Source organism: Mobula hypostoma, chromosome 13 (assembly GCF_963921235.1).
Source record: "Mobula hypostoma chromosome 13, sMobHyp1.1, whole genome shotgun sequence".
Lineage (NCBI taxonomy): Eukaryota > Metazoa > Chordata > Chondrichthyes > Myliobatiformes > Myliobatidae > Mobula > Mobula hypostoma.
The window spans coordinates 73,853,315-73,868,052 of record NC_086109.1 but is presented as its reverse complement, the minus strand read 5'-3'; the positions used below and the strand labels follow the sequence as shown (position 1 = coordinate 73,868,052).

At 41.0% G+C, this 14,738-nt stretch overlaps 1 protein-coding gene across 10 annotated transcripts in view; it reads left to right on the top strand.

Moving 5' to 3' along the window:
* The window catches only part of lrrc28 (leucine rich repeat containing 28), an 89,468-nt gene that overhangs the window by 9,650 nt on the left and 65,080 nt on the right, over nt 1–14,738 (top strand). For 3 of the 10 annotated variants that reach the window (XM_063065935.1, XM_063065934.1, XM_063065931.1), the window contains exons 2-5: nt 7,236–7,308; nt 7,923–8,138; nt 9,368–9,408; nt 12,700–12,737. In XM_063065935.1, the coding sequence (XP_062922005.1) occupies nt 7,971–8,138; nt 9,368–9,408; nt 12,700–12,737 (247 nt within the window). In that variant the 5' untranslated portion in view covers nt 7,236–7,308; nt 7,923–7,970. Of the gene's footprint in view, nt 1–2,070; nt 2,168–7,235; nt 7,309–7,897; nt 8,139–9,367; nt 9,409–12,699; nt 12,738–14,738 lie in introns of those variants that run through there. The other 7 variants (XM_063065941.1, XM_063065938.1, XM_063065932.1 and 4 more) reach the window with 6 other exon arrangements.

The following is a 14,738-nucleotide window of genomic DNA, read 5'->3' as shown; positions in this document are numbered from 1 at the left end:
TTCGACAAAAGCTATTTGGAGTCAAGTGTTCCAATCAATGAGATGCATGCAGCTGGAAAAGGCTCAGGTCATTTCTAAAGACATGAGTATGCATCAGTCCACAGTAAGGGAAATTGTCTACAAATGGAGGAAATTCAGTACTCTTGCTACTGTCCCTAGGAGTGGATGTCCTCCAAAGATCACACCAAGAGCACACCATGCAATGCTGAAGGAGATGAAAAAGAACCCAAGGGTAACAGCAGCAAAAGGCCTGCAGAAATCTCTAGAACTTGCTAAAGTCTCTGTTCATGTATCAGTTAAAAGAAAAACACTGAACAAGAAGGACACCACAGAGGAAACCACTGTTCTCCAAAACAAAAATGTTGCTGTACGTCTCTTTTGCAAAAGGCCACCTGGGTGTTCCACAACCCTTCTTGGACAAAGTTCTGTGGACAGATGAGACAAAAACTGAACTTTTTGGCAGAAATGCATAGCATTATGTTTGGAGGAAAAAGGGCACAGCATTCCAACACCAAATCTTAATCCTGACTGTGAAGCATGGTGGAAGGGACATCATGGTTTGGGGCTGCCTTGTTGCCTCAGTCCTGGACAGCTGGCAGTCATTAAGGGAACAATGAAATCAACATCATATCAAGACATTTTACAGGAGTATGTTTGGGTAGTGGTCCATCACCTGAAGCTTAATAGAAGTTGGATGATGCAACAAAACAATGATCCAAAACACAGGAGTAAATTAACAACAGAATTGTTTAAAAAGAAGAAAATTGTGTTTTGGAATGGCTAAGTCAGAATCCAGACCTTAACCCAACTCCAACTGAGATGCTGTGGCATGACCTGAAGAGGGCTGTATGCATGCAAGGTATCCCAGAAATATCAATGAACTGAAATGGTTGTGTATGGGGGAATAGTCTAAAATTCCTCCTCTCTGCATTGTGCAAGTCTGCTCAGCAGCTACAGGAAACGTTTGATGGAGGTTCTACCAGTTATTAAAAAATATTAAATACGCTTCACATGCTTTTCCAGCCGAAACTGCGAATGATTAAACAATGTGTTCAATAAAGACGTGAAAAGTAGCATTGTTTGTGTGTTATCAGTTTAGGCAGATTGTGTTTGTCCACAATTGTGACTTAGATGAAGAACAGACCACATTTTATGTAATTAATGCAGAAAAACGGGAATTGCAAAGTGTTCACAAACTTTTTCTTGCAACTGTATGTACTTTGATAATAAATAATAGTTCAAAGTAAATTTATGAGGGAAGTTATAATTGGGAATTTGATGTATATTTTTGCTCTGACTTCAGCAAGGAGACTGCAAGTAGCCTCACTTCTGTGTTACTATTGTCTTTTGCCAATTTTCAGTTACTTTGCTTCTTCTGCCTTTTTGCTATTTTCCAGTCTTTGTAACTTTGTCTTTTTTCAAACTGCAAAAGAGTCAATTTTTCTATGCCTGACAGTTGTGTAAACACATGGTGCATTTTTTTTAACCTACTTCATAGCATATTGTAGGGTGACAATGTTTGTCATTTATAAACAAAATTTAATATGGGTTGGAGCAGTTAAATTGGATAGCTATATGGACAAGAAAGGAATGGAGTGTTATGGGCTGAGTGCAGGTCGGTGGGACTAGGTGAGAGTAAGAGTTCGTCACAGACTAGAAGGGCCGAGATGACCTGTTTCCGTGCTGTAATTGTTATATAGTTATATGGTTATCTGGCATGAAGGGTACAGCCTCAGGTTAAGAACTGGATGTATTTTCTCTGAATAATATATGACCTAATAAGACCATCAGGCTGGGATTCACTACAATAGGAAACTGAACTCGAAATGAGTTTGAAATTGCATAAATAAATTTAAATTTTATTCCACCTGAAGTTTATTTGCTTAATAGGAATTTTTAATATGTTCATTTCTATTTGCAATTACTCTAGTTATGAGGCACTAAGTTCACGTCCAGCAAGATCTGGATGGTATTTTTTTGTGTGGTTATGAGTGGAAAGTAACTTTCATTCACTGGTCGCAATGTTACGGATAACCTGTTATACTGAACCCATATTCCCTTTATATTCAGTGATGTTGCCAATGATGAATCTTCCACCATCGAACATCCTTGGAACTTATAATTAACCCTAAACAAATGGGCTGAATGACTTTCACTCAGAGGCACGGTACTTATTCACAGTTGAGTTTATTATATGTATAAGCATGTACGCACTTGTGCAAGTGTAAAACTTAACTTGCAGCAGCATCATATGAGCAGCATTCACCAGCAAAACATAAATCAAACATTAATTATGCACAATTTCAGGTATGTGGGGCTCATCAGCCTTGGACGGCAGCCTGCCTAGGTGAAGGAAAATTCTGATATTAAACCTTCGCTGCCTTGCGATGATACCCATGCATGGGAAAGGCTTTGGGAGTAAGCCCCAGAGGAAGAAATCTGGAGCCGGGGTCCCTAAGGCAGTTTAGTGTTGTTTACAAATTCACTCTGGCAACCTCTGTGAAAACACTGGTGCTAAGCTATAGCGGCCCTTCCCTTGGACTACATCAGTGACATAGAAACATAGAAACCCGACAGTACAATACAGCCCTTTGGCCCACAAAGCTGTGCCAAACATGTCCTTAAATTAACGCAAACAACAGGAATTCTGCAGATGCTGGAAATTCAAGCAACACACATCAAAGTTGCTGGTGAACGCAGCAGGCCAGGCAGCATCTCTAGGAAGAGGTACAGTCGACGTTTCAGGCCGAGACCCTTCGTCAGGACTTAAATTACCTAGGCTTACCCATAGCCCTCTATTTTTCTAAGCTCCATGTACCTATCCAAGAGTCTCTTAAAAGACCCTATTGTTTCCGCCTCCACCACCGCCGCCAGCAGCCCATTCCACACACTCACCACTCTCTGCGTTAAAAAAAACAAAACTTACCCCTGACATCTCCTCTGTACTACTTCCAAGCACCTTAAAACTATGCCCTCTCGTGCTAGCCATTTCAGCCCTGGGAAAAAGCCACTGACTATCCACACAATCAATGCCTCTCATTATCTTGTACACATCTATCAGGTCACCTCTCACCCTCTGTCGCTCCAAGGAGAAAAGGCCAAGTTCACTCAACCTATTCTCATAAGGCCTGCTCCCCAATCTGGGCAACATCCTTGTAAATCTCCTCTGCACCCTTTCTATGGTTCCTGTAGTGAGGCGACCAGAATTGAGCACAGTACTCCCAAGTGGGTCTGACCAGGGTCCTATATAGCTGCAACATTACCACTCGGCTCTTAAATTCAATCCCACGATTGATGAAGGCCAATGCACCATATGCCTTCTTAACCACAGAGTCAACCTGCGCAGCAGCTTTGAGTGTCCTATGGACTCAGACCCCAAGATCACTCTTATCCTCCACACTGCCAAGAGTCTTATCATTAATGCTATATTCTGCCATCTTATTTGACCTACCAAAATGAACCACCTCACACTTATCTGGGTTGAACTCCCATCTGCCACTTCTGCATAGGCAACAGCCGGTTCTTCAAATATTCCCACCCAGGCTTGCACCCTAGAGAGGACACAGTCCACCAGAGGCGCAAACCCATAATCCCCTGGGATTGACGGCTGCCTATACATATATGCAAAATTTAAAAAATACCGGTTCACTTTAATGCAAAGTGGTCATAGTGTTCCAAAATTACAGTGACTAGGGTTTTGCCTATTGGTTCAAGAACCAGATGGTTGAAGGGAGGTAGCTGTATTTGAACCTTGTGGTGTTGGAATTTAAGCTTCTGTTCTTCCTGCATGATTTTTTTGAATTCCAGTTAAGAATTTCTGCAAGGTACATCAGGAAAAGAACACAATAGAATTTTCTCCATTTTATAGATAACTGCAGTTCAAATGACACTCTGGAACACCATTCAGCTTGAAGCAACCCACTTGGTTGGTGCTTCCTTAACTTAAACATTCACTTTCCCTATCACTATACATCATGACACCTACAAAAGATACTGCAGCTACTTATCTTGAGTGCTTCAGCAATGCCTTCCGAAGCAGCAATATCTACCATCTAGAAGCGTTGAAAGAAGAGAGATGTGGAAATACCATCACCTTCAAGTCACATATTGTGAATAAATATTGCTGGAATTCCCTTTATCATACACTTCCTGTTTCAAGGATAGAAGTTCCAAATGCTGGCATAGCCAGTGATGCCCAAATCATATGAATTAACCTTTAACAAAAAAATCATTATCTTCCATGAGCCAGCCAGTTGAACAACATGTTAGATGTATAAAAAAGAGCCCAGATACAATGAGCAGTTCATTAGGAATGTTGGCTTTTATTGCTAGAGGTTTGAATGCAAACATATTTGAATTGAACCAACGTGTCTTTTGGCGATTATATATAGACCGTAGCAAAAGTTAACCAGATGAAGTCCTGGAATAGTGAGTATTAGGCATTTGTCCTATGAGGAAAGGTTGAGCAATCAGAGCCTGTACTGTCTTGAGCATGGAAAAATGTGAAGTGAAGTCACTGAAGCTTACAGAATTCTGACAGGTAGCTACAGGTATGGTATCTCCTCAAACTGGTCACATTCTTAAAAATTGGTATCAAATTCAGTCTCAAAGTCAAATTTATGACGATGATGAGAAGATATTTCTCTATGCACTGGACTGTGACCCTTTAGAATAATTTCCCCAAGAGACATGAAGCTTAGTTATGAAGGCAGAGGATGATAGATTTTTGGTTATTAAGAGAATCATAGGATGTGAGGTTAGTGGCATAACTTTATTAAATGTCACAGCAAGCAAGAGGGCCTGAATACCTGACTTCTACTATCTCTTACATTCTTCATTCTTCTGACTAATTTGGTAGGTTCATTGTTGTGTATTAGTCATATTAATTTGTAACTAAATAGCTAATTGATTTGAGAAACAAATCTTAAAGGCAACGGGCCCAGATGGTGTCCCAGGACGGGTTCTCTGGGCCTGTGCAAGCGCTAGCTGGAGTGTTTGCTGACATCTTCAACTGCTCCTTGCTTCAGTCTAAGATCCCCTCGTGTTTTAAGAAGGCAACGATAATCCCGGTGCCGAAGAAGAGCAAGGTGGCATGCCTGAATGACTATCGACCTGTGGCTCTGACATCAATTGCTGTGAAGTGCTTCGAGAGATTGGTTATGGCACACATCAACCACAGCCTACTGGTCAACCTTGAAGTTTTGCAATTCGCCTACCAGAGCAACAGGTCAACGGCAGATGCCATCTCTCTGGCCCTACATTCCTCCTTAGAACACCTGGAGAATAAAGACGCATATGTAAGGCTCTTTTTCATTGACTACAGCTCTGCCTTTTAATACCATCATTACAAATAAACTGATTCCTAAGTTCCGGACCCTGGGCCTTAGCACTCAGATCTGCAGCTGGATCTTCAACTTCCTCACAGACAGGACCCAGGCTGTAAAAATAGGGGACAAGCTCTCCTCTACAATCACTCTGAGCACCGGTGCCCCACAAGGCTGTGTACTCAGCCCCCTGCTGTACTCACTGTACACCCATGATTGTGTAGCCAAGTTTCCATCAAACTCAATATATAAGTTTGCTGATGACACAACAATTGTAGGCCGTATCTAGGGTAATGATGAGTTTGAGTACAGAGAGGAAATTAAGAACCTGGTGGCATGGTGCAAAGACAATAACCTATCCCTCAACGTCAGCAAGGTGAAGGAAATGGTTGTTGACTTCAGAAGGAGTAGCGGACCGCACGACCCAATTTACATTGGTGGTGCGCAAGTGGAACAGGTCAAAAACTTTAAGTTCCTCGGGGTCAATATCGCAAATGACCTGACTTGGTCCAACCAAGCAGAATTCACTGCCAAGAAGGCCCACCAGCTCCTTTACTTCCTGAGAAAACTAAAGAAATTTGGCCTGTCCCCTAAAACCTCAGTAATTTTTATAGATGCACCGTAGAAAGCATTCTTCTCGGGTGCATCACAACCTAGTATGGAAGTTGTCCTGACCAAGACTGAAAGAAGCTGCAGAAGATCATGAACACGGCGCAGCACATCACAGAAACCAATCTTCCATCCGTGGACTCACTTTACACCACACGCTGTTGGAGCAGTGCTGCCAGGATAATCAAGGACATGGCCCACCCAGCCAACAGACCTTTTATCCCTCTTCCCTCCGGGAGAAGGTTCAGGAGCTTGACTCGTACGGCCAGATTTGGGAACAGCTTCTTTCCAACTGTGATAAGACTGCTGAACGGATCCTGACCCGGATCTGGGCCGTACCCTCCAAATATCCGGACCTGCCTCTCGGTTTTTTTGCACTACCATTTTTCTATTTTCTATTTTTGATTTATAATTTAAATGTTTAATATTTACTAATTTTAACTATTTTTAATATTTAATATTTGTAATCCAGGGAGTGTGAAGCGCAGACTCAAATATCGCTGTGCTGATTGTATGTTCTAGTACTAATTGTTTGGCGACAATAAAGTATAAAGTATCTCTATACATTATTGCGCTCACTGGTTCCTGGGTATTAAGAAAGTGAGAGAGATTTGAAGAGTGCAGTTTTAATCTTGTAATTTTGCTTGTCCTTGTGGCCATTATTTTGTGGGTATGGTCTGATTTGATTTGTTTCCATGTTCAACAATTTTGAGGGTTAGATTACAAGAGCATTTGGGTCAGTTTCACATGTTTAAAATTATTCTTTGATTTTACACAGTTTCTGCAGCAGCATCTATTGCTTTGTTCCTGGTGTGTATGATATTTGAAAAACAAAATGTGCGGTTATGTCTTTGTTACTTTGGTGTCATAATTCCTTACGTTAATTTGTTCCAATGCAAGTACATTTTAAGAGATGGAAGATACTCAGATAAACTGAATATTGATAAAATATGACCCAACACTAAGAGCGTAAGTTTTAAATTGCTACTGATTCACTTGAACTGAAAAGGTCTGATCTGAGGTAAATGGTTACATACAAGATGGTGGCAGGAATGCTAACAAAAATAGCAAGGATTTCTGTTATTGATGACTTCTGCTGTTAGAAATTTATGCTCAAGTCAGATAAGGGCGTTTGTCCTGCATCTTAACATGTAATAATCAACTGGAAAGCTTCAAGTAAACATCCTGCAGTACATTAAGTTTGAAAAATAGAAAGCTTTCTGTGGCATGTAACCTGTACCAGGTAGTAGGACTGCTTTATAAATAAATGTTCTCTTTTCTGATTTTCTGAATTTCTATCAGGCGTAAAACCAGAGGTGACAATTAGCGGTATGATATACTAGTAAGAAGCTATGTCTGCAATGCTGTTGTACAGGTAAGACATTTGCATTACAATACCAGTAAGAAATTTGAGGTACTAGCCTTTCGGGTTACAAAAATTCATGCTTATAGAATTCACAAATAACGATCCAAAAATTTGCCATAATAAAATTTGTTCTCGTGGGGTTTATGTATAAATAAATAATTTGACATAGAAACTGTTTTCAACTTGCATTTTCTTGATACCTTTGAAGATGATACAGCTTTGTGATATGGAGAATCACAATATCGACCTTTTTGGAACATAATTTCCCTCGTCTCCCCCCGCCCACCCCCCAACCCCGTATCATGGGTCTGTCTGCATCTTCACTCATATATTAAGCAAAACTTGCTTTTGCAGCAATCTGTTTTACTTTACTTTGTCAGTTTGTACCTTAAAAATGTTGAAATAACTTGTATTGCACACTAAGCATAACCAAGCTGTTCAAAATGTGATTATTAAAGTGAAATTAGGTAAAAAAATATTTTAATGAGTGTTTAATATTTTACTATCTTTCAGAAAATTGTTTCATGTAATTATATTTTCTTTTATTGTCTTTGGTTAATGATGATGAATTACAAAAGGATTACTTTTGTTTTTTGAGTTACCTAGGACTTTTCTTTTCAAAGGAACCATGAATATATGATATAGTGGCTACGGCTTAAAAGAACTTGATCATGAACACTGACCTGTGGAAAACAATCACTGTTGCCAAGCAGGAGAAGCACAGAAATCTGTATCTAAATTACAAGAACCTCCGCAAATTCCCTCATGAATTACTGAAAGATGGTGGCTCACGTCACTTAGAACATCTCTATATGAAGATGAATTCATTAACAACTCTGGTACATCTAACATTTCTAGTACTTGGTCGCTTTCTGTTTTTAAGGCAAATTTTGTGGGTGCTTTTGTGATACCAGCTTTATTAGATTTAACGGCTGACAGATATATTTTGAATTGTGCCCGTATCAGACTGAATGTAGAACTGGAAGGTTTTACACGTTTAATGTGGAAGAGAATAGGATTGAGATAGATAATAAATCAGACATGATGGAATGGTGAAGCAGACTCGATGGGCCAAAATGGCCTAATTCTGTTCCTGTGACTTACGGTCAGTCTGATCTGAGGTAGCCGATTACAGACAAAATGATGATTAGGATATTAACAAAAATAGCAAGGGTCCCTATTGCTTACGACTTACACTATTGGAAATTTGTGTGGAAGTTAAATGAGAATCATCCTACTTCTCTAATTGGGTGGTATCTAAACATCATCACACAAAGTGCTGAAGGAACTGGGCAGGTCAGGCAGAATCAATGGAGGGTAATAAATGGTCAATGTTTAGGGCAGGGATCCTTTGTTAGCTTTTTATTCCCCACTGTAGATGCTGTATGACTTGCTAAGTTCTTCCAGCATTTTTTGTGTGCATTGCTCTGGATATCCAGCATTTGCAGAACATCTTGTGTTTATGGCATCTTAGCATGTTTTATTGTCCACAAGCAAGTAATGTTCACTTGGATAAGATTTCAGGATGCAACGATAGTGCATAACGGAAGCCTAGAAAATGAGAGGGGGTAGTCAAAATCAAGGAAGAAACCAAAATGAAAATGATTCTGCACTGTGAAAACAAGAGGAAAATGGAATTATTCCAGTAGCCAAAGATAAAAGATCTTGGAGCTACATTTGTTGCTTCATTTGTGCTCTTTTTGGTGATTGGATATGCTAATTGCCATTCAGTTCATGAGAGGTGCTGGATGAATACCTCAGCCTGGGGGGGGAAATAGATGACAGCAATTTATATTTGGACTTAAGTATCTTGTTCTCTTTGACAGATGAAATTGCGACATAACAGTGATTTCATTTGAATTTGGGAACATATGGAAACACATCACTGTGGAAACTTTAAAACCAGTAGCAATGAGCAGATTGCATTGAAGTTTTGTGTGGGCTGTTGTCATACTATGAAGGAGAAATATGAGATTGTTTTTGTAAATTCAATTTTACACTTCCAAAGGGTCACCTACAAAGTAAACACATGAAAAAAATTGTAAGCGCAATATTTTATTATTTTTAGCCAGAAAACCTTGGACAGAAGCTTCCAAATCTTATTGAATTGTGAGTATCAGTTCTTTGTTTATTTGCTGTTTAGTTCACATGGATTTTATTTCATTATATCTTCTTCGGCATCATTAAGAGAACAGCATAGTTTGCACTGTAGTATAGTGGCCAGAGGAGTTTGTACGTTCTCTCTGTGCCTGCACGGGTTTCCCTGGGTGCTCCAGTTTCCTCCCACATTCCAAGATTAGTAAGTTAATTGGTCACATGGTGTATTTGGGTAGCGCGGGCTCATGGTCTGGAAGGTTCTGTATCTCTAAATAAGTAAAATTAACAATGTATGTACCTGGATACTGAAGTGAAATAGTCATATATACAATGTGACCACAAGTGCAGGTTAGAGGCTAAGAATCTTATGGTGAATAACTCGTCTCTTGACTCCCTAAAGCCTGTCCACCGTCGACAAAGCTCAAGTCATGAGTGCTGTGAAATACTCTCCACTTGCCTGAATGAGTGCAGCTTCAACAATGCTCAATAAGCTCGACGTCGCACAGCATTTAGTAGCAAGCTTTCTAGGCACCCTGTGCATAACCATTCATTCATTCCACCATCAGGGAGGTGATAGGCAGGTGAGGAGAAGAGAATGGGTAAGAGGGGAACCAGAACCGAAAGAGAGAATGGGAAGGGGCAAAAAATTAGTGGAAGTTAGAGAAATCATGTTCATGCCACCAGGTTGGGGACTACCCAGAGAGAATATGATGTGTTATTCCTCCATCCTGAATGTGGTCTCATCCTGTCAGTAGAGTAGGCCATGGATAGCACTGTAGCAACAGTTTGTACTCTTATATGATGCACTGCAGCCACTCACCAATACTCCTTAGACAGCTCCTTCCAAACACACAACCTCTAGCAGTCAAAAAGGCAAAGGCAGCACAAAAATGGGAACAGCACTATCTAGAAGTTGCCCTCCTGACATCACACAGCACTTAGTAGCCATCCTGACATGAAAAGATATCACCATTCCTTCACAGCTGTTGGCCAAAATCCTTGAACTCACTCCCTGAAACCATTGTGGGTATAGTCATGCCTCATGACTGCTGCAGTTCAAGAAGGCAGCTTACCACCACTTTATCAGGAGCAGTAAGGGGAGGGCAATTAAATGCTGGTTCACCTTGTAAGACTCATGTTCTTCAAATAAATATATATTGTAAATGCAATGTATAGATTTAAATTGCTTAATTTGCCGACAACTAATGGCATTTTACACCAGCAAATGCAACACACAGAAATGCTGAAGGAACTGAGCAAGTCAGGCAACATGTGTAGAGGGGAATAAACAGTGGATATTTATGGCTGAGACCCTTCATCAAGACTAGAAAGGAATGGAGCAGAGGCCCAAACAAGAAAGTGCGGGGAGGGGGGATGGGGAAGGAGTAAGAAGCTGCGAGCTAATTGGTGGAAGAGGTAAAGGCTGAAGAAGAAGGAATCTTTTAGGAGAAAAAAGTGAACCATGGCAGAAAGGGAAGGAGGGTCATAAAGCCATGAGGGTCATCAGAAGGAGGTGATAGGCAGTTGAGAAGGGGTGAGATGAGAACCATAATGGGGAATGGAACAAGAGAGAAGGGGAAAAGGGAGAAATTACCAGAAGTTAGAGAAATCGATGTTTATGCCACCAAGTTGGAGGCTGCTGAGACAGAATATGATGTGTTGCTCTTCCAAACTGAGTGTGGCTTCATTGTGGATGTTAGACGTGGCCATGGATGGATATGTTGGAATTGGGAATGGGAAGTTGAATTGAAACAAGCGGCCACTTGGAGATCCTGCCTTTTGTGGTGGATGGACTGAAGGTGCTCGATCAAGTCTACATTGGGTTTCATTGATGTACAGAATGCCATACTGGAAGCACCAGATCCAGTTGATGACCCTGACATACTCCCAGGTGAAATGTCACCTCACCTGGAAGAACTGTTTGGGGCCCTGATTGGTGGTGAGGGAGGAGGTGTAAGGGCAGGTGTAGCACTTGTAGCAGGTATAGCACAGCGATAAGTGTCAGGAAGGAGATCAGTCAGGAGGGATGAGTAGACAAAGGAGTCATAGAGAGAGTAAGTGGAGGGAGAGGGTGGGAAAGATGTACTCAGTGTGGTAAGATCCCATTGTATATGGCGGAGGTTACAGAGAATGATGTGCTGATAACACACGTTCGTGGGATGATAAGGATGAGAGGAGCCCTACTCCGTTATGGGGTGAGAAGAAGGTAAATGTGTGGGAAATGGAAGAGATGTGGGTGAGGGCAGCATCAATGGTAGTTAAAGGAAAACCCCATTTTTTGAAAGAAGAGGACATCTCATATATTCTAGTTTGGAAAGCTTCAACTTCAGAACAGATGCGGTGGAGAGCGGAGGAACAGAGAAAAGGGAATAGCATTTTTACAGGAGGCAGGGTTGCAGGATAGGAAGAGGTATAGTCAAGATAGCCATGAAGCCAGCAGGTTTGCAAAAAAAGATAACCTGTCTCTTTGAGATGGAGACAGAACGATCAAGAAAGGAGGAAGAGGTGTCAGAGATAGACCAATTAAATTTGATGGCAGCGTAGGAGTTGGAGGCAAAGTTGATGAAAATGATGAACTCAACATAGGTGCAGGAAGCAGCACCAATGTATTTGTCATAGTAGCATAGAAAGAATTGTGAGTGTTACCAGTGTAGGCTTAAAACACGGACTGGTTCACATAGCCAACAAAAAGGCAGGCATAGCTGGGGTCCATGCAGTTGCCCCTGGGTTTGGAGAAAGTCAGAGGAGTCACAAGAAAAATTATTGAGGGTGAGAACCAGTTTTGCCAGATGGAAGAGGGAAACTATTTCCACTTCTCCAGCACACCTCTGATTATACTTTTAAATCTGTGTTTCTGAATAATAATTTTATTACATTTCATTTTGCATTGCGTGCATGTTGCATTATCTTTCCCGGATGGAGGGTGTGTTTGAACAACTTGGGGAAAATAATTTGAACTGGAAAATTATCTAAGACGAACAAATTGAAGAGTATTTTTGAACAGACATCTATTTCCAGTGAGTCAATAAGAATATTATGGCATCTGGAATCCGCGTACAACAAAATTGCCCTTAGACTCAGTTCCTTATGCTAAACAATTAAGGTGCTATACTTATGTTTCTTAACTGATTCTTGAAAACCTGGTAAGTCAAACATTATTTTGACAATAGTGTTTGACTCAATAGTTAAATGTTATCTGCTTTCTATACTATATCACAAACTTTTTTGAATGCTGGTATTATGTAAATTATGAGAATAAATAGTTATTCTCTGAATTATGATGCAACCAATTTCTTTTTCTAGATATTTGCATTCCAATAACATAGAAGCAGTTCCAGAAGGTAAGCATAATCTTTACGGAAAATATTTGCTGTTTCAGTATTCAGATATGTTCATAATATTGCATTATTGGTAAAGACAACGTTGATTGACTCCAAACTACTGCAGATCTTACAGTGAATGTACTTCAGGAGTGCTGTTGGAAAAGGCGTTAAAGATGGAGATTCAGCATGACTGGAGGATAGCAATATATTTGAAGTTATTATATTCTGCTTTAACTCCATCTGGAAGTTAACAAACCATACCACCATAGTGGGCCTTATCTCAATTAATGATTAGTTGGAGTACGGGAGGGATATTCAGAGCTTACTGACATGGTGTCATGACAACAATCTTTGTTTCAATGTCATCAAAACAAAAGAGCTGGTCATTAACTTCAAGAAGGGGGAAAGTACACGTGCTCCTTTCTACATACACGGTGTTGAGATTGAAAACATTCAAGTTCCTCGGAGTGAACATCACCAATAGCTTATCCTGGTCCCACTGAGTTGATGTCATAGCCAAGAAAGCTCACCACAATCTCTGCTTCCTCTGGAGGCTAAAGAAATTTGGCAACCATTACCAATTTTTATAATGCGCCATAGAAAGCATTCCATCTAGATGCATGACAGCATGATACGGCAACTGCTCTGCATGTGACTGCAAGAAACTGCAGATAGTTGAGGTCACAACACATTCAGGAAAACCCCAATATGGAGTCTCTCTGTATTCAGGTTGGAGGAGCAACACCTTATATTCCATCTGCATAGCCTCCAGCCTGATGGCATGAACACTGATTTCTCGAACTTCTGGTAATTGTACCCCACTACTCTTCTCTTTCACCATTCCCTATTTGCATTTTCATCTTTCTTCTTATCTCCTTATCTTCCCATCACCTCCCTCTGCTGCTGTTCCCCCTTTCCTTTCTTCCATGACCTTCTGTCCTCTCCTATCAAATTCCCCCTTCTCTAGCCCTTTATCTCTTTCACCAATCGACTTACCAGCTCTTTTCTCATCCCCCCCACTCTCGCAGTTTCATCTGTCACTTACCACCCTGTACTTCTTCCTCCCCTCCCCCTACCTTCTTACTCTGACTTCTCATCTCTTTTTTCCCAGTCCTGATGAAGGGTCTTGGCCTGAAACATGGACTCTTTCCCATAGATGCTGCCTATCCTGCTGAGTTCCTCCAGCATTTTGTGTGTATTACTTTGATTTCCAGCATCTGCAGACTTTCTCTTGTTTCTGTCTATACTTTTCTTTCCCTTAGTGAAACAGGTAGCATAATCAAAAAACCTACCCATCCTCTCCCATTAGGCAGATGATACAAAAGTCTGAAACTGCATGCAACTCAGCTCAATTACAACTTCTGTCCTGCTGTTATCAGACTCTTGAATGATAAGGTGACTATTGACCTTACAAAATACTTCATAATGGTCTTATTTTATTGTTTACTTGCGTTTTTTTGGTTGCTGCTACACTTTATTCTGCATTGTTTTTGTTTTACCTGTTCTACCGTCATGCACTGTGACTTCAGGCATGCCAGGAGTCACACTCACGTCCCCATCTACATCAACGGAACTGTAGTGGAGCGTATATCAAGCTTCAAATTCCTTGGTGTCCACATTTCCGAAGATCTCACCTGGTCCCTGAACTCCTCCATCCTGATCAAAAAGGTGCAACAGCACCTTTATTTCCTGCAGAACATGAAGAAGGCTCACCTCTGTCCCACGATACTAACAGACTTTTACTGCTGTACCATTGAGAGCATACTCACCAACTGCATCTCAGTGTGGTATGGCAATTGTCCCGTATCGGACTGCAAAGCACTCCAGCGTGTGGTGAAAACTGCCCAGTGGATTATCGGCACCTAATTGCCCACCATTGAGAACATCTACCATAAATACTGCCTGGGGCAGGGCGAAAAGCATTATCAGGGATGCATCTCACCCTAACCTTGGACATTTTACTCTCCTCCCATCCAGTACGCACTACAGGAGCCTCCGCTCCTGCACCAGCAGGCACAG